We start from the raw sequence: 19,167 nt of genomic DNA, 5'->3' as shown, positions 1-19,167 counted from the left end.
CAAAGCCCTACTAATCCTTATCGATTCAATAATTTTCCAAGCAGATTTGTAAGGAATCCGTCTATAAGAGAATAAGGGAATGGACTTCATGGACAGTGATGGCTCTGGGAATTCAAGCTCTGAGCCCCACTCCATGAATTATCATTCCTTCTAGTCACAGCCCACGACGTCAGAGACACAGAACAGCCACAGTCTCCAACTGCTGACAACTGACCTACGAGCCAAAACAGTGAACTCATGATTTTAAGGAAAGAGCTCTGGAGTTGACATGTTCACCTGATTGAGCATACAGGCATGGTGTTACAGGGATATAGAGTCAGGGGCTGAGCGATATAGAGGCAATCAGTGTGTGCTGAGATCTAAGGCTGAGGGAGGCAGTGTGCGCTGAGATCTAAGGCTGAGGGAGGGAGGCAGTGTGATCAGGATTTAGAGCTGAGGATGAGGGCAGGAGGCAGTGTGAGCTGAGATCTAAGGCTGAGGGAGGGAGGCAGTGTGATCAGGATTTAGAGCTGAGGATGAGGGCAGGAGGCAGTGTGAGCTGAGATCTAAGGCTGAGGGAGGGAGGCAGTGTGATCAGGATTTAGAGCTGAGGATGAGGGCAGGAGGCAGTGTGAGCTGAGATCTAAGGCTGAGGGAGGGAGGCAGTGTGATCAGGATTTAGAGCTGAGGAAGAGGGCAGGAGGCAGTGTGAGCTGAGATCTAAGGCTGAGGGAGGGAGGCAGTGTGCGCTGAGATCTACAGTATGGAAGGTGCTGTACTTCGAAAAGGATAAAATTGGTCCCCTCCCATGTATAGTTTAGGAATAATAGGGGATGAATAATACTATAATAAAGCAAGGGATTATTTCTGTGATTACTGATACAGGGCTTTGCAGAAGCAGAGAGAAAGCAGAACAGCTCAGCCCAAAGAGTTGATGAGGTGATAGGCAGCACCAAGAAGTGCTTTCAGTTAGGACTTGAAGAAATGCTGGGGAACTGTGTCAGACAGGACTGTTCTCATGACCTCCAGGAGGTGGGGCTACAGCATCACACTTCCACATCATGGCTACACTGACGAGCAGGTGGGGCCTCAGCAGAGATGCAGATCAGACCAGATGTTTTCAAACGTCTGATCCTAATCTCTGGAGTTTGAGGTTAATAAAAAGGATAGTAACTCAGTCCAACTTAAACATACTATAAGGAACAATATTGTATGTATTGTATATATACCAAGATTTTATCTTCTGTTCCTGGCAGTCTTTGAGTGCGCGAGATGTGTGTTTTGGAAATTACTGTAAGTAGGACAGCTTCCGCAGGTAGGAGATTGAAGCAGGAGGCATAATAATAATAATAATAATAATAATAATAATAATAATAATAATAATAATAATAATGTGATCTCCTGTCAAAGTCTGAGGACCATACGGTGAGCTTATCTCTCAATAATGTTCTGTTTTATGTATGTAAATGTCCAAAAATCTGTTTGTATTGTATTGTAAATGTCAGCAAATGTTAGAGTGATTGTGTCTGATTTGGCAGAAATGTAATTAATTGGTCATGCCTATAAGCTTGTTGAATGGAATAGTGGTTAGAGTTAAAAGTGAGGAAAATAAGTTATTGTTTTCTTCAGATTGTTTTTTTTTCCAGAAGGAGAACCGCAATCTTTTGAATTCAAACAAAAGAGAAGGGGAACTAGGTCTTGCCCACACATTTCCCAGCAGCTATATCACCTGGCAACTCACAACTCACAACTAGTAACCTAGTGAAGCTCAGCTGGTGTGAGTCTGGTCAGTACTTGGATGGGAGACCTCCTGGGAAAAACTAAGGTTGCTGCTGGAAGAGGTATTAGTGTGGCTAGCAGGGGGTGCTCCCCCTGCAGTCCATATGGATCTTAATGCCCCAGTATAGTGACGGGGACACTATACTGTAAACAGGCACCATCCTTTAGATGAGATGTGAAACCGAGGTCCTGAGTCTCTGTGGTTATTACAAATCCCAGGGCATTTCCCATAAAGTATAGGGGTGTTACCCTGGTGTCCTGGCCAAATCTCCCATTGGCATTTAAAACCTCCTAATAATCCCAATCTATGAATTGACTTTATCACTCTGTTCTCCTCCCCACTAATAGCTGGTGTGGTGTGAGTGTACCTCTGCACTATGGCTGCTGTCACATCATCCAGGTGGGGCTGTATACTGGTGGTGGTGGAGGGGAGTCCTCGTTATCTGTAAAGCGCTTTGAGTGGAGTGTCAAGAAAAGCGCTATGTAAGTGTAAGGTATTTTTATTATTGATTTTGTTTACAGCACCAAATCCTGCAATCTAATTTTCAATATCTTCAAGCCACACATCAGCGTCTCCTTACTGCAAAACTTACCGTGCTCATAGGGTTAGTTGCGAGTTCTACTGTAGCTCACCTGTCCCAACACTATCAGCTGTTCCCCTTTGATTGAAAATGGTTCCCAAACACTCTAAATTCACATTATACAGAATCGCATTATTCAGAATTCAGAATACATTCAGAATGAAGATCTCTTCCTGTGCCACTTGCAGGCGAGGCAGAAGTTAGATCTGGTGAGTCTTGCTGGTCAATCAGGTGAGCTCTGGGTGTGCTCAGTATCGGCCACTGGTGTCCAGATGCTGGCACTACCAGTGAGTTGACACCTGTTCTTCCCTGTAGGTAGAATAGCTCCTCTTTGTTCGTAGCCATTGCTGCTGCTGTCTGGGAGTCCAGTACAGTAATCTGCCCCTGTGCTTCACAAATCAAAAGTCCCTATGTTGTACTGCTCAAGGGCCACTGCCCTTAAGAGTGCCACTTATTTAGATGTGGAGTCATGAATTGCCCCCTATATAAAAAATTGGAGATTCTTTCAAAAAGTTAAATAAGCTTTGTTCGATAAACAAGGCTGTTTTGTCAAGGACACGTCTTCACTGGACTAGCAATTAAGCCTAGCAAGGGAGTGTCTCTCCCTTGAAAGATGAAAGATTGTCTTAAACGTCATAAAATTTACTTTACCATAGCTTTGAATGGGAGCTACTGAGTGGCACAGTGACAGTTCAGAAAGGTGAGAGGTGCAAGGTAGTGGTGAAACAGACCGTGTTTGGCACAGGACCTCCCAGAGGTCAAGGGTCAAGGGTCGAGGGTCAAGGCAAAAGATCTTTCATTGTCTGTACTTGAATCTGGAGCCTTGAAAAAGGCTGAAACTGCAGAGGCAGCCAGGGTGTGACATCAAAGGTAGACAAAGGGAGATAGAGGATGAGGAGGTGACTCAGATAGAGAGGTACATGGAAAAAAAAAGGAGTAGCAGGCACAAGAGAAGGGGAGAGAGATGCACAGGAGGTGTAAGAGGATGAACGATATGAAAGAGTAATGGAAGGGAGAGCTTGGAAAAGAGAGGCTGAGAGAAGTCACTGGCCAATGTGGACATATTGAGTATTCCTCGTACGCAAAGAGCAGATACCTTACACTGCAACGCTGGCCAGGTGCAGATATAAACAAAAATCCACAATTTGTTACACACACAAATGTGTTTTTTGTTTATTTCTTTACTGCTCATTTTATATTTCATTTCATTTTATATGCATAGTTCACAGAAGAAATATATTTTCATGGTGGTGGGGGAGGGGAGGAGTTGGGAGGATAAAGAGAAAGAACGATTCTGCACAATTGGTATTCCTTTGTTAAATAATTATAATAAAAATAGTCATAGTAATAAATAAATTTGTCACATCGTTTTTCACATACCAGTTGTACAAACAATAAATTATTATTTCAGTGCTGTGTTTCCGTCGTTCCCTACTCTGGCCCCCTGCCCTCAGAGGGGTCTGCTGGACAGTACTGCTCAGGGGTCCGTGAGGACAGGACAGCGTGGCTGAGACGAGGGCGGGACTGAATGGGGGAAGGGGGGGGGGGTAAGTGCGTTAATTCATCGCTGAACTGATCCTCCCAGATACCTCTCTCTGCAGGCATCCAGGAGAAACACATTGTCGTACTTGAACATGTGGATATTTCCTAAACACACAGAACACACAGACACGAGAAACCCAATGAATCGCCGTCGCAAAAGAAATGTTCCGGGCCCCTTCTTGTAGCTGGGGGCGTTGGGAATCAGGGAGGCTCATCAGTTGGCATCACTGGTTACTGTTCCAGGACTTCACTGTGACCAGACTTGAGTGTAGTATCCTGACAAGCCAAGAACCTGCTTTTCCAGGATGTTGCCTTAGGGCTCGGAACGCGGGACCTCCGTGTTGCTGCGCCTCTCGGTCTCTGTCCTCCTGTCTGTTGAGGGCACTCTGTCAGTGTCCGCGCTCCAGGCCATGTCCGCCACGCAGGGCACTGCCTCCTGCTGGGACATCACCTGCTGGTTCTCCAAAGCTGACCGCCGACTCCGACTCTGACTCTGACAGAGTTGCTGACTCTGGAGCGAAAATGTCCACCCATCCTGGTGAGCTGCAGAGCGACTGCTCCCTGTGTGTGGGGGGGGAGTGACGGAGGGGGAGTGAAACCGTGGGCCCAGTGAAGGGGATGTGGGGTGCAGGGTGACCCCCCGAACCCCCCCACCCTGTTCACAGCCCTTGTCGTGGAGTTAAAACAACACACAGACAAGATGGCGACAAACATGACAGAGCAAGTCGAAACACAAATGACAGTTCTAATAACGCCGATCATAATAGCAAAAAACATAATTCTAACGATAGTAAAAACAATAATGGTGGCAGGAAACCAATCTGTCCAGGAGGTGATCACGCGTGTGTGCGTGCTTGTGCATGTGTGCAGTCCTCAGCACTTCTTCAGCAGGCAGTGTTTGAATGCAGAGGGTCTGGTCTGCATGGAGCAGCCCTTGGCCAGCTTGCCGTGAGAGTCCTTGCAGTGCACGGTGCGCGTCTGCCAGCCCGCGTCACAGGTCCGAGAGCAGGCCAGCCAAGGCCCAGTCACCCACTGTGGGGGCTTGTGGGCAGGGATATGAGCGGGGGCGGGGTTTGGGGCAGGGGCGGGGGAGGACGGGGGCGGGGACTTCTTCGGCACAAAGAAGCTATAGCGCACGTCCAGGGGGTGGCGCATGTCGGTGGCCAGGATCTGCACGGAGAGGCTCTCTCTCAATGCCCCGGGGCCCATGCTGTGCAGGTAGTCGTCGCGCTGGCTCCAGCCGCTGTAGTTGAGCACCGTGCCGTTGAGAGGGATGATGGTCTCGGAGGTGGAGATCATGAACTTGCCGTTGAGCAGGTACTCGCCCCCCAGCCGGCGTAGGGCCAGGTAGGCGGTGTAGCGGGGCTGGTCTTTCAGCTTATGCTGCCGGATCTTGATGTGCGTTGCGCCCTCTGGGATCTTCACCACGTCCGTGTAGCCCTTGCTGAGGGGGAGACAGCGAGAAGACGGGGTGAGAGACGGTGTGCACTGGGACCCGAGCTAGTTCAGATCAACAGGGTGTGGAGACAGAGGCAGAGAGGGAGGGATGGACAGAGTCAGAGTGTTGGTGCCAGGAGTTGGGCGCGTGCCAGCCAGGCTGGGCTGTGAACTGTGAGAAAACATTCCCTGGCCCAGTGTGCACCGAGAGCATGTGAGAGTTCAGAGCACAAAAACTGAGCTGCACAGCGGGAATATTAAATCTGTTTTATCTGTCTCTGGAGCTGGAATCTGTGGAGAGACAGAGATTGTCGAAGCCCCCGACAGCCCCTGGCTACCCTATAGGCTGCAAGAGTTTTTTTTTCTAAAAGTACTGCAATTAACTTCTTCCATCACACACTGCAGTCAGCTGCCTTTTCTAAGTACTGTCCCTGCTGAAGCTCCTACCGACATCAAGGGTACTGAGACAGTGCCATGTCAAACATACACAATCCTGCAGTGAAGAAGAGTCTTAACAGATTCACATGAGCATACTGCAGGTCTCCTCTGGGAATTCTCCCTTCTTCCAATAAAGGAATCCCTGCAAAACATTTACCCTGGTCTATGTGTGCAATGAATGGAGCTTTGCAGTGTACAGAGCAAACTTACACCAGAGTGTTAAATTCTGCACACTAAAGCTCTAATGCTGGACTTAACAAGCACTTCCCCTCTTAAAACGTATGTTGTATTTAAAAATCTATATAAAAACAGGACTCCTATACAGGCCTTCCAGAAAAGGCAGTTGCTGAAATTTTCAGGTTGTTCTACATACTAGTTTAAAAACATGGACTGAACCCTGAGTTTGCTCAAAACAACAGGTTGAGCTTAATGTGAGCTCAAACCATAGGATGAGACCCACTCTTGCTCAAAGCACAGGTAGACCCAATGATTGATGAAACCCACAGTCAAAGTAAAGACTGAGCCCCACAGTTGCTCACAAAGTTTGAGTCCCACTCTTAATTAAATAATCTTGATTAAAAGTGATGGTCAAGTCCCAATCTTGATTAGAAAGAACTGGTTGAGTCCCACTCTTAATGAAAGATCTGGTTGAGTCCCAGTCTTAATGAGAAGATCTGTCTGAGACTCACTCTTGAGTAAAAGTGATGGTTGAGTCCCACTCTTGATTCAAAGAACTGGTTGAGTCCCAGTCTTAATGAGAAGATCTGGCTGAGACTCACTCTTGATTAAAAGTCCCAGTCTTGATTAGAAGAACTGGTCGAAGCCCCGTACCTATGCATTGTGATATCTGATTGTGATGTGGAGGGTTCCTTTCTAGGGTTACATCCCACTGTAGCCAGGAGAAGCCCAGACAAAAGTGGGCATTGCTTGGTCAGAGTCCAAAGCATTGGCAAAGTCAATCCCATGGAGTTGTTCGGAATCAACAGTGAAAGAAAGAACAGATCTATAGCGTTGTGGGAATACGCTATTTGGCAATGTTTTTGAACCTGATTGCCTGGGTTTCTTGGATCTACTAGGTACCAGACAAATGAGTTAGGTGACTTCCTCTCGATTGTAATCATTCAAATTTCTCAGGACTTTATAGCTAGGGGCAGATTGAGATATGTCACTCCTTCAATCAGCGCAGACTCTGACGTAGCTAAGCGTATGACAGAAAATAGAGAATCCAGACACTTTGAAAATGAGAAATACTTTATAGAAACAGCATACTTTAGTTTTTTAACAAAAGCATTGTGCCCTAAAACAAGAGACTTTGCTTGCTGTAGGCACATTTGAATTGGGTGAAGAGAGGTGAAGGGGTCGCCAGCCCACATGGTGGTATATGCCCCCCTAGCTGTATCCCACCACTGTACCTTTTCTTGGTGAAGTTGCCGACCACCTTGATGCAGCCCGAGCTGTCTCCCCCACACACTCCGCACTTGTCAAACTGAAGTTTAGAGCCGATGATCCCGTCACACCCAGTCCGGATACATTTCCCCCTCACACACACGGAGTTACTGTAGGGCCGGCATTCTGTACCATCAATCACCTACACGCACAGACAGAGACTGAGTTACTGTAGGGCCGGCATTCTGTACCATCAATCACCTACACGCACAGACAGAGACTGAGTTACTGTAGGGCCGGCATTCTGTACCATCAATCACCTACACGCACAGACAGAGACTGAGTTACTGTAGGGCCGGCATTCTGTACCATCAATCACCTACACGCACAGACAGAGACTGAGTTACTGTAGGGCCGGCATTCTGTACCATCAATCACCTACACGCACAGACAGAGACTGAGTTACTGTAGGGCCGGCATTCTGTACCATCAATCACCTACACGCACAGACAGAGACTGAGTTACTGTAGGGCCAGCATTCTGTACCATCAATCACCTACACGTACAGAGACTGAGTTACTGTAGGGCCAGCATTCTGTACCATCAATCACCTACACGTACAGAGACTGAGTTACTGTATTGCCAGCATTCTGTACCATCAATCACCTACACGCACAGAGACTAAGTTACTGTAGGGCCGGCATTCTGTACCATCAATCACCTACACGCACAGACAGACTGAGTTACTGTAGGGCTGGCATTCTTTACCATCAATCACCTACACACAAAGAGGCAGAGTTACTGCAGGGCTGTGTACTGCCTGTACAGGGATAGAAGCAGAAAAAGACAGCTCCTTCTCACTGTTTTTGCCTCACTAAGATATCTTTAGAAAGTCTGCTGGGGTTGATCAGGAGTACTAGCCCTCTTGATCACTGTCACCTCTGAACCCCCGGGGTCTAGCCGGCGTGGACGGCGGCTCACCTTCTGGGAGAACACCACATAGTAGCCCGTTCCCTTGGCGCGGCAGGTCAGCTTGCACACATCGCCCGGCAGCACGCCCGCGAACTTGGGCACCCACTCCACGAACGTCTTCACGCCTTTGGGGTCGGATTGGTAGCCGTTGCGGGCCTCACACTGCTCGTGCCGGAAACTCTTGCCTGGGCGCAGAGCGTAGAGAGGACAGAAACAGTGAGAAAGAGACAGTGCCCCCTCTGCCCTCCGCGGCCCTGTGTCACTCAGGCACAGAGCTCTGGACTGGCTGCAGGAAGTGTCTGTGACCTCACTCTCCATTCAATGCAAAATGCATTATTGGCATTACCAATGAATAAATCAGTGTTGCCAAAGCAATACAAATAAAATTTACATTAAATCTACAGACATTTACAATATAGACACATCATAAGACATTTACATACAAATATGGAGCATTATTGGGAGACAGGCACTGTTCCTCAGGCTGTGACAGGAGATCACATACTGGGCTGCCAGTTCAACTGGCTTCCTTCCTCCCTCTCCCAGTAGGATTGGGAGTTGTTGTGATTCTGGCAGGTGCGGGAATTCTGGGATTAGATTTGTAAATTAGGGGAAGAATGTTTGTCTAATCCCAGAATATTTGTTACAGTGCAGTAGGAAGTGCATCTCTGTCTCTATTTCTCCCTGCTGGCTATGGGAGCACAGCCTGTCCTCTCTGGGCAGCCAGGTCTGTCTGTGTCGCCCAGTTTCTATGGCCAGGCTGTGGTCACTGAGCCTGTACTTTGTCAGGGTCTTTTTATTTTAGCTGTTTCTTATCTTGGTTAAATATTTGGCTAGTGTATATTGTCTGTTTAGGGTTCTGTAGATTTCTAGTTTATGTTGTGTTTGTGTGTGTGTGTCCCAGTGTGTGAGATATTGCTGTTTGATCTGTGCTGTGATGTGGTTGAGTCTGATTGTGGTGCTCTAGCAGTGCTGTCCTGAGGCTGGCTGGTGTCGATGTGTGGCTCGGGCCAGTGAGCCTCAGGACCAGCTGGCTCAGAGGGCTCTTTATTGGGCTCAGCTCTTGGCTCAGCAGGGCCTTGTGGTGGTAGTTTTGGTTGCTGCTTTTCTGATGTAGCCAACACTTTATTAATCTCTTCTGTATGTTTATCAATAGTGAGTATTGGCCTAATTCGGTCCTGCATGCGCTGTTAGGATGTTTTCTCTGCACGTGGAGGATGTTTCTATGGGGTGTTTGTCCCATTGAGTGTAATCCGTATAGGGCAGTGGGATGGATTCCACTTTCAAATATTTGGAGCCAGATTCTTGTCGGTGGGCCCTGGTGCGTGGTACTCACTGTTCGGGGGGCAAGGGCTGACGTTGCAGGAGCGGTAGACGGCTCTCTTCCCCGTGCAGTAGCGGCCGTTGTTGCGCGGCGAGGGGTTGTTGCACTGGCGGTGAGCGAACTGAACGCCGCCCCCACACGTCTGGGAACACTGGCCCCAGGGCCCCCAGGAGCTCCAGCCTCCATGGTTAGAGGCCTGGCAGTACGAGAGAGGGGGAGATATCAGTAACGCCAACCGGAGTCTGAATGGAGAAGCTGGGGGAGAGCGGGACCGAAGAAAGGGTGGAGGGAGACATGAACTTTATAAGATGTTTTATAATGTTGTGATTGCCCACAAGAGCCACTGTCATCCAACAAGATTTCAGAATCACTTTACATTGACAGCAGCTGAAGGGCTTTCCAAAAACATTGATAAATTGTAGAGTTGAGTTAATAACCTCCTCAGTGCAGCTGTTAAAAAGCTGAGGTGGATTAAAACTTGTAGATGCTGGTGACCTCTAGGACTGAAGTTGTGGAATCATGATATTAACCACAGAACATTCTCTGTCATTCAGTCACAGTCCACCAGGGGACACTGTGAGGATGACTGAGTGCACAAGGGCTTGTAACGCAAAGGCTACAGGTAACGCCACAGGTCTTCAGAAACAATCCTGATGTTTTGTTAACAGTGGCATTGTGCTTGTTTTAGAGGTTAGCATACAGAAAGTTGAGAGATTAGAGTTAAAGCAGGCAGTAAGACTTGGCATAGGTCTAGGGGCAGAGATTAAGGATGGAATGGTGTGTGTATACTCCAGAATTCGAGGAAGTTCTTTTTAGCAGACAAATCAGGACAATGAACAGTAGTTTGCCCACAAAAACAATCTCCTCCGTCTCGCTAATAAGTAGCCAAAACTCCAATGTGCCAACAGATATCAGCTCTGGGGATGCTAATGAGAAACAGGGCTGTCCTTGTAATCCACCACAGGCTCTCTCCCCAGGCTTTCAGTGGCACAGGAATAGCGGCTCAGTTATGTAACAGGCACAGAGAGGACAGGGTACTGGCAGGTTGTCAATATCATCAGAGCGGCATCACTGTTCTGTCTTGCTTCAGCTCAGCTAATCCAATACTTTCCAAAAAGCCACACTCACTTGCATTGTTGGCTAGGGCACAATATCCAATGTCTGCTCCGGAAAAAATACTCTGAGCCATGGACTCAGCCAGACTCCTGCACTATACTGCCATGACACTCACACTTAAAGTGAAGGCGTTCTAAGCTTGCCTTTTTTGTCCACCTTCTACTATCTCCTGCCTTCTACTACCATTTCATACTCTCACTAGTCCTGTCCTGACCTTTATTATCCTTTCTTACTCTCTCTAGTCCACTCCTGATCTTTATTAGCCTACCACACTCTTTTCCATAGTCAGTGCTGTCTGCTCTTTATTATCCTTACAAACCCTCTCCGGTCCTTTTCTTGATCTTAAATATCTCCCATCCTCTCCGTTCCTTTCCTGATCTTTATCATCCCCTCATACCCCTTTTCGATCCTTTCCCGAGTTTTATGATCCTTTCATTACCTTCTCTTGTCCACTCCTGATCTTTATTATCCTTACAAACCCATTCTAGTCCTCTCCTGATCTTTAATAACTCCTCATATGCCTCTCCTGTCCTCTCCTAATGTTTATTACTCTTTCACACCCTCTTCGGTCCTCTCTTACGTCTCCTCTGCGTACCTTTTCTGCCCTTCTACCCAATACCCAACTTTTTAATTGCCCACATCTTCCTATCCCTTCCTTGCTCCTCCTCTGGACTCACCGAGTAGTATCTCTTGCGTGTCTTGTCCACACACTTCCCGTGCAGGCAGATGCGACCCTTCCCGCAGGGTGTGCCCTCTACGGCAGGCAGCTTCTTGGTGAGGCAGACCATCTGGCCATCGCGGATCACCGCGCACCAGAGTCGGGCGCACACATCCATGCCTGGACACACGGTGTACTCCATCCCGAAGGCCAGCTTGCACTGCCGGATGGCATCGTAACTCTGTCCGGGCAGCTCCTCCGGGCTCAACAGGGGCTGCCGAGGGGGGTCCAGGAGACACTCGGCTATGGAAGCAGCCGAGATTGGGATAAAAGGAAATGGAGGAAGCAAGAGAGAGGAAAGTGGGAGAGGGAGCATCAGACAGGGGGCGAGAGAGAGAGAAATTGAGAAGCAGAAAGGAAGAGGAAGATAACAGCGTCACCATCACAAGGAATTTTAAACACTAGTTCACTGGTCCCTTAGCGGATTATCCGGCACTCCTTTGTCAGAGAACCTTCAAACAGTATCTCAGAATCTTGCAAATTGTAATAAACACTTCCTTGTTCAGGCTATTTGAAGAATATGACTTTTTGAGGGGTGTGACCTTAGCTTTGCTATGGCTCTGGCCAGTTGTCATACTATTTCTGCATTATCGCACACCGCACAGCTGCCCTACACTGAAATAGCTCCAGAGACGGGCCTGATCAAATATTCACTCTGTGTGTGACCCTTGGGTGTATCCATACAATCCCCTGGCCCTGCCAAACTTAATACTTCTCTGAAACCTCTCCTACTGTATACTTGTCTGGGTCTGTCCTCTCTTTTGCTCCTGCTGCCAGTCCCCCACCTCCTTGATTTTCCACTTCCTTTACTATCCCTCTCACTCCATTTTCTCCCTTTCTTCCCTGTCTTCCCTCTCTTTTCCTCCTTTCCTTTCTCTCGCTGCCTCCCTTTCTTCTCCATCGCCAACTGTTTCTTCCATCTCATTTTCTCTCATTCCCTCAACCTTTCATCTCCATCTTTCCCTACTTTTCACTCCTCAGTCTCCACTCAATCTTTTCCCTTTTCTCCCTGTCCATCTGCCTCTCTCTCATAACCCTCTCCCCCTTCTCCATCTTCCTCCATCCCTCTCCTCTCTCCTCCCTATCTTTTCTCATCTTCTCCCTGTCCATCTTCCTCCCCCTCCTCTCCAATTCAAATTCAAAGAGCTTTATTGGCATGACCAATGAACTACACTGTGGCCACTTGTTCCTCTCTATCTCTCTAAGCCCCCCCCCGCTCACCGTGTCCGTCGTCAAAGAAATCCGTGATGGTGCTGGAGGTGCAGCGGCTCCAGGGCTTCGAGGCGTCAATGCTGGTCAGGATGGAGGACATGAGCCTCTTCTCCTCGCTGGAGCCGAACCGTTCCTCACAGAACTTGGAGTCGTCATGGGAGAGTCCCAGGAGGTGCCCTGCCCAGAAAACAAACACATATTAAACACTCAGATACAGCTCACCCGGGAGAACCAGGTAACGTTGGCAAAATATGATCTGTAGGTCAATACACAGGAGAAAAAGAAAAGGAAGAAGGAAGCCATTCAAACATTTGCAGGATAGACTTAAGTATGATTTGAAAGAAATGTCCTCATGACAGAACATCTCAAATTGCTTAATAATATTAAATACAGTTTGTTTATTAAACTCTGAAATCCATAAAACCTACCTCAGTCATCTGAATACTGTACATTTCCAAAACTACTAAGACAAGCAAAAATATTTTAAAAATATAATTTAAAGTACATCTAGAAGGTTGCTCTCAGACACACACAGCATGTGTTTCCAATAGATCAGCACAGCACTTTAGAGTGCTTTTGAACAGAACAGGACAGTATTGTTCTAAACACCAAGCAGACCACAGTGATAAGGTGGTGACTTCAGCTCTCCCCTCCACTGGGACTCGATCATGGCCACTCACAGGCACACTCTGTCTTAAGAGTCACACAGCACCATTCCCCACACAGTGCAGAATTCATCTATGCCAAAGGGCCAGGCCTCCTGTCACGGGGGCAGTCAGTGCTATCCAGGCTCCAGGAGGATGATGTCATCTTTTGCAAAGGTTTCAGTGCCAAAAGAGTCCTTTGACATTAACAAGAGTTGGGAGCCCCTGATCCCCACAGAGCACCCACAAGTTTGTATTACTCTGTAGCAAAATTAATATTGTTACATGTTCAAGAAACAGCGGTTAATGAGATCTGTGCTTTTTTCTTTTTTTGACTGGGTTAAAATGAAGAACTGGTGCCTTTGAAAAGTGTGAATTCGAGAAAAGAACAAAAAGCAAAGAGAAAATGGATTAGGAGGGGCCCTTCAGCATACATGATGCATTGGAGAACATTCCACAGATTTCTCTCCATGGGCTCCTCAGTCCTCAGTGACCCCTACACAACCTCTCTGTGTAGATGGGAACATGGTTGTCATTAGGTAGTGCAGCAGAGTGTGTAACCTAATGACACAAGTGAGAACTCCTTAATTTTAATTTTCATGATTAGAACATCTGATTTATATGGTATGAAAGTGTGCTTGACCCCTCAAATGAAAGGCCACAACCTAATCTCTCTGGTATATTAACATAAGACATCATACCTTAAATTATTCAACAGGTGCCTCTGATGCACTTAGTCATTTGAGCTTTTTTACACCTGGAGGGTATCCCTCCCTCTAGTAAGCTGCTATGCACATATTGGCTTTTCAAATCTGACTTTGATGGACCGCACTGCGTACATCATAATTTCAGCCCGAAATCTTCAGGTTTGCATGGGCTGTGTTGGACAGCCCAGCACCAGCTGTACCTGGTGATGTAGTGACACACGTAGAGAGCTGTGAGTGGAAACTCAAAATGAGGCATGGAAGGGGGTTGAGGGGCATGTAGGATTCTGAGCTCAATGATATAGAACACTCAGCCTCCCATGGAGGCTGAGTGTTGAGTAGTAGGGGTCGAATAATGTCCTGAGTTGGGGGTTAAAAATGAAAATGGCTTCTGCTTGATACTCCCCACAATACATGCTTTACAGAATTGAAAATAGTTTGGTTGAGAAGCATTAGGGAATAGTAGGACAAACATCGATCAAGGCCAGATTCTGGACCTCCACCTTGGGTAGGTCATCTGTCATGCTTTGTATAACAGCTCCCAGGTGTACAAGTCTTTCTCATTTGGGAAGAGAGCTCTGTCCACTTATACAATGAGAGGAAGACAAGGTTTAGATTCACTGCAATGTGACTGACAGTTGGTAGCCTTGTGTCCTGGAGCTGCGTCAGGCTTCCCTTTACTAACCCAGAGCATTACGTGCTATAGCTAGACGTCTCCCTGCAGCAGTCTGAGGTAGGCCACAGCAGAATTAAATAAAATTAATGAGGCCCTTACCTCATTGTGTTCACTTATCACTGACAAACTACTAACAGCCAAGCAGGTAAAATTAAACTCCCACTTCTCGAAACCTTGCTTTTCTTCTTATCTCACAAAATGTCAGAAGCTGACATCAACACCTAACAGTACCCAGCGGGAAGGGAAATCACTGGAATTTCCTATGCAGGTGTCTGTTTCTTCCATTTGGTCAAATACAGAGTGTGGGGAGGCTGTAGTGAAGTGCCCAGCCACAGGTCAGTCCCCCACGGGTGACCACCCATGACTAGACAAAGATCAATCAACTTCGCTCTCCAGCTTTAGTGGAGGAAGGGCACACGGGTCAAGGAGAAGCATGGGATAGCTCTCTTCTGGATGACCTTTGGAGATAACATGCCAAATGCATTTATGCTTTGTAGTTAACATCTGCTGAGGCAAATGCTCAAGTTGGATGAAAAAGGTATGCATTTGGTTAACTGACTGATATGCTATTTGTTAAAGGCGACTGGAAGATATTTCAAGCTGTGTTGTCATAATCACATCATAATCTCAACCCCAAGGCAATTATTCCCACAAAACAATATTTCTACTTGACGTGTAATTCCACAGACTAATCATGTGCTCAATAACTGGCCCCCAACATAGTCCACTCCACATAGTCTGAACCCATGGACTAAGTATGACTATTCTGAGATTACCAGCAAAATAATAGTTGGTGTACATGACTGTGCAGCCATATACAGTAGAAACTGTTGGTGGATTATTGCAATGAGCTCATAACAAACAGCTCAAAACAAACACAGGACAAGCATTTTAACCCTGCATGCTCCCTATTTCGTGTTAAAGAAAGAGACTCTGTAAAAGAGTTTAAATTTATAGAACACCTTTGAACGCAAAACCAAAAATGCTAGGTCAACAGAGCCCCTACTTGAGAAAACAGTAGGCAATCTCAAACACTAATAACAATTCCATGCCATCACCCATCTCCGTTTAGTCAGCCCCCCACACTATCTCTGTGTGCCCACCCCATACTGCTCCATGTCTCTCCTCCCCTCACACTTTCTCTCTCTTCTTCCCCAGTGTGTGTGGCCATCTTGCCTGGCCGGCCCTGACTCAGAGGTGGGCTGCACCAGTCTCTGATCTCTCTCTACACAGGCCCACTTCAAACAGGCCCGTATGACCCCGATTCTCCGCTCGCTCGGGGCAGCTCTTCTGCTGTGGGGGTGGAGAGGGGAAGGGGGAGAGGAAAGAGAAAGAGAGCCTGCTGCTTCCCCTGCCCCCGAGATCACAAAGCGCAGTTCAGTCTGGGGGTGATCTGCGTGATCTACAGCATATCCAGCTGCCCGGAGTCTTATATCAAGGTAACTCTCAGAGATTCTCTGCGCCACAGGGCAATCCGTATCCACCTAGCAACAGAAGAAGAAAGCTCCAATCTCACTCTATCCACCAGCGCAGGGATTGCAGTAATGTTTTTGGCTGCCTTTAGGAATCCTTTTAAAGCGTACTGAGACACACACAACACCCCACCCCCAACAGTCCAATATATCCTCTGCAAAGGCTCACAGGATGGCCAAGTCTTTCAGTGATTGTTTACACAAGTGTCACTAGTTCACTGATATGTACAGTGTGTTTCTGTATTTCTTACTCCTGGCAAGCTGAGCTTGACATTGACTTTCACTTTTCTTCACCACACCTCCTGTGATCTTCAGCACAGTCTAGCCCTGCACTGCCCAGGCTTGGGTTTCGAAACAGCAGTGTCTCAAGATGAGAATTATTTAATAATAACATTAGCTAGGTGTGGTCCGTCTTGCTAAAAGGACTGGTACCAGAAATTATCCCAGAAGGTTGTATTTGGAGGACTGTAAGGAAGTAGCGGGTCAGGCATTTTCCTCTGCTGTGACATGGGAATGTAGGCTGAGGTAAATGACCTCACAAGAAGCATGTCTGCGGGTGCACGTGCCTCTTGTGCATCGTCACAAAAAAAACCCCCATCAGACCTGGCTAACTCAGAAGGCCTCCGGGGTTGACTGGCAGTGGTTTGTAAAAAAAAACAACTTGAAAGGACAACTCAGAACACAAAAAACTACAGAATCAGAAGGGCAGCCAGCAGATTTTGCATTGTGCGTGAAGAGCACTGAGTGGTCCCATATCTCTATGGACATCTGCGACTATCCAGGGAATCCAGAACAATGCCATGTTGCGGCTGTAATTGCAGCCGAGGGTGGGCTGACCCACCGTTATGGGTATTTTCTGAAGTTCTGGCTGAGCAGCGTACATGTCCTTATCTCCTTATCTCACGACGTGACTGCAGGGATCACACATGGGCAAAGCGCAACTGTGCCACAGTACTCTGGGAAAGCAAATCTGATACCAAGCAAACAGGATGTATGAGTTAGCTGGCCTGACGGGGTTCACAGTGAACATCTCTCAGATATACCCTCTGATTCAGAGCCTCAGCCCTGTCTTGTCTTTAGGGAGGGATCAGCAGGCGCACTCTGCACACTGCAGGGAACTGAGAGGTCGTGTCTCGTGCTCTGATCATGTGGCCTACAGCTTCTTTACCTATACATACAGCACCATCATGCTGTGACAGAAACTGCTACACCCTTCTAATACTTTGCCTGTCTTTCCCCTGTTTTTTATTAACTTTAACTGTTTCCAGCTCCCCAGTAAAGTTTTAAAAGTTTTAAAAAAACTTACTAAGAACATGGTTTTACAAAATCTGCTGTGGAGATATGGCCTAACTCCTTATTTTCGCCAACAGTGCTCACATCATCTGATCTCCACTGGGGGGTGATTGTGAGCCAGGTGTGTGATTATGATGCTGCTGGATCCGACGTTTCGTTGAGGGGTGTGTGCCTACCGATCTCATGCGCCACGGTGAAGGCGGCATGCAGCCCATCGTCCTCAATCACAGCACAGCTCCTCTCGGGCGTGCAGATGGTGCCCACGTCGGCCATGCCCAGCGTGTCGCAGGAGTGGTGCCCACACAGGTCCTGCAGGGAGACACAGCACAGGGTTGGGGTCAATACTGGGGCAGGGTCAGGCAACCCACATCTAATGGCGTACACTATGGCAAAGCTGGCCCATAATACAGCAACGTCAGCACATATTCCAGTCCAATACCGTACACCAGTGGCTCTTATGTCTCATCATCCAGGACTCCCAATGTCTTCTGTTCATTCAATTCAATTTATTTGTATATAGCCCCTTTCACAACAAGGTTGCCCCAAGGCACTTAATAATGCAAGTGACCATACATGCTGTGAATACAGAACAGAAAAGACCAGAGGACAACAGAGGACAGGAACCAAAAACGACTTAGTAAGGAGAAAAAAAACGTCTAGGGGTCCAAGGTCAACTGGCTGCCCAACCCCTTTAGGCATGCTAACATTATACAATTAGAAAGAAATAAAGGAATGAAGGCATTAAGCCATCCATCATGTCTTCTGTATGTCAGTACTCCATGCAGATCTTTGTAGACCAGCAAAATCCTCCTAAACGATAGCTATATCCACAATGTCCCTCTTGAATCCATGGCAGTGATGCAGCATCCAACTCAGGTGGTGCCCAGCCCGGGCACCATCCAGACATGTGGGGAGGAGAATAGGATAGTTTGGTCAGCACAGATATATCTACCTGGTGGGCCAACACAGAGACACACAATGGCATGTACAGCAGCACCAGCAGCCATGGTTGCAGCAGGCTATAATGTAAGGTGTGAGTAAGCTAGGCTGAAGTAATAGGTCTTCAGTCTGGATTTGAATACAGAGATTGACTCAGCATCCCGAATATGGGGTGGGAGACTGTTCCATAAACTTGGGGCCCTGTAACTAAAGGCTTTACCTCCAACTGTTTTTTATTCCAGCTGAGCTCTCAATCAGTTAGGCTCAGTGATCTCCAGTTGATCAATTACTATTCAATATGCTTAAGAATTTGGATGGGTGTGGTCTCTCGCTAACTGGACTTGGTGGAAATGTTTGATACAGCACCTTCCTCTCCATGTCAATTAAGTGCCACCTATTTGGAGCTGTTGAGACAGAAACGAGGGAGCAAGTACTTCTTAAGGAAGCTGGGGAGAGCGTGGGTGGAGATCTGTTGGCTGAATTTCTGCGCAGGCAGTTGCAAATTCTTTGGAACCAGAGACAGAGTTCAGAGGCAAGTTAAAGAGGTCTAGCCAAGCAAGAAGTTCAATTACAGGAGCCAATTACCCTGGGTTACTGAGCACTCAGTTGGCTTGATCTCCAGAAGGAGGAGCTCTGTAGGAACAGGGCTGAGAATGGCTGGCAGACAGCACTCACATTCCACACAGCTCACCTCCCATACACAGCCAGCGGGGTGCCCTGAGATCATGTGACAGGAAGATATCCTCATTTACAACCCCTGCTAGGGAGAGCTGGGGAGACTGTATGGGCAACACTCTTGATGCCTTTGAGCTCCTGGATTTTTAAAACCCCACATCTCGAGATGTGCACATCTTGAAATCCGTGTGCAGGAACTCTCTCCTTTGCAGCACTGAAGCCCTGTACAACCATCACTGCAGCATCTGCCACGTGACTTTCCCTGAGCATTAGTGAAAAC

General features: G+C 47.4%; 1 protein-coding gene and 2 long non-coding RNA genes across 3 annotated transcripts in view; 2 read left to right on the top strand and 1 right to left on the bottom strand.

Annotated features, from left to right (window-relative positions):
* Window positions 1–3,695, top strand: part of LOC148676507 (uncharacterized) — a 77,861-nt gene extending 74,166 nt beyond the window's left edge. The window contains exon 2 of the long non-coding RNA XR_015927006.1: window positions 1,858–3,695. This is a non-coding gene — a long non-coding RNA (uncharacterized LOC148676507). The remainder of the gene's footprint in view (window positions 1–1,857) is intronic.
* adamts5 (ADAM metallopeptidase with thrombospondin type 1 motif, 5 (aggrecanase-2)) overlaps window positions 3,648–19,167 on the bottom strand; it is a 28,725-nt gene continuing 13,205 nt past the window's right edge. Inside the window, exons 2-8 of the mRNA XM_088608482.1 lie at window positions 17,450–17,582; window positions 12,494–12,661; window positions 11,232–11,515; window positions 9,451–9,634; window positions 8,124–8,299; window positions 7,169–7,344; window positions 3,648–5,325 (exon numbers count right to left, since the gene is read on the bottom strand). Of these exons, the coding sequence (XP_088464608.1) occupies window positions 4,755–5,325; window positions 7,169–7,344; window positions 8,124–8,299; window positions 9,451–9,634; window positions 11,232–11,515; window positions 12,494–12,661; window positions 17,450–17,582 (1,692 nt within the window). The 3' untranslated portion in view covers window positions 3,648–4,754. The remainder of the gene's footprint in view (window positions 5,326–7,168; window positions 7,345–8,123; window positions 8,300–9,450; window positions 9,635–11,231; window positions 11,516–12,493; window positions 12,662–17,449; window positions 17,583–19,167) is intronic.
* Window positions 12,640–17,455, top strand: LOC148676506 (uncharacterized). The gene is made up of 3 exons (XR_015927014.1): window positions 12,640–12,719; window positions 15,667–15,947; window positions 17,351–17,455. It is a non-coding gene; the product is annotated as an uncharacterized LOC148676506 (long non-coding RNA).

The sequence above is a fragment of the Lepisosteus platostomus genome, chromosome 2 (genome assembly GCF_059453375.1).
Source record: "Lepisosteus platostomus isolate fLepPlt1 chromosome 2, fLepPlt1.hap1, whole genome shotgun sequence".
Classification (NCBI taxonomy): domain Eukaryota; kingdom Metazoa; phylum Chordata; class Actinopteri; order Semionotiformes; family Lepisosteidae; genus Lepisosteus; species Lepisosteus platostomus.
This window is presented reverse-complemented; position numbering and strand designations above follow the sequence as displayed.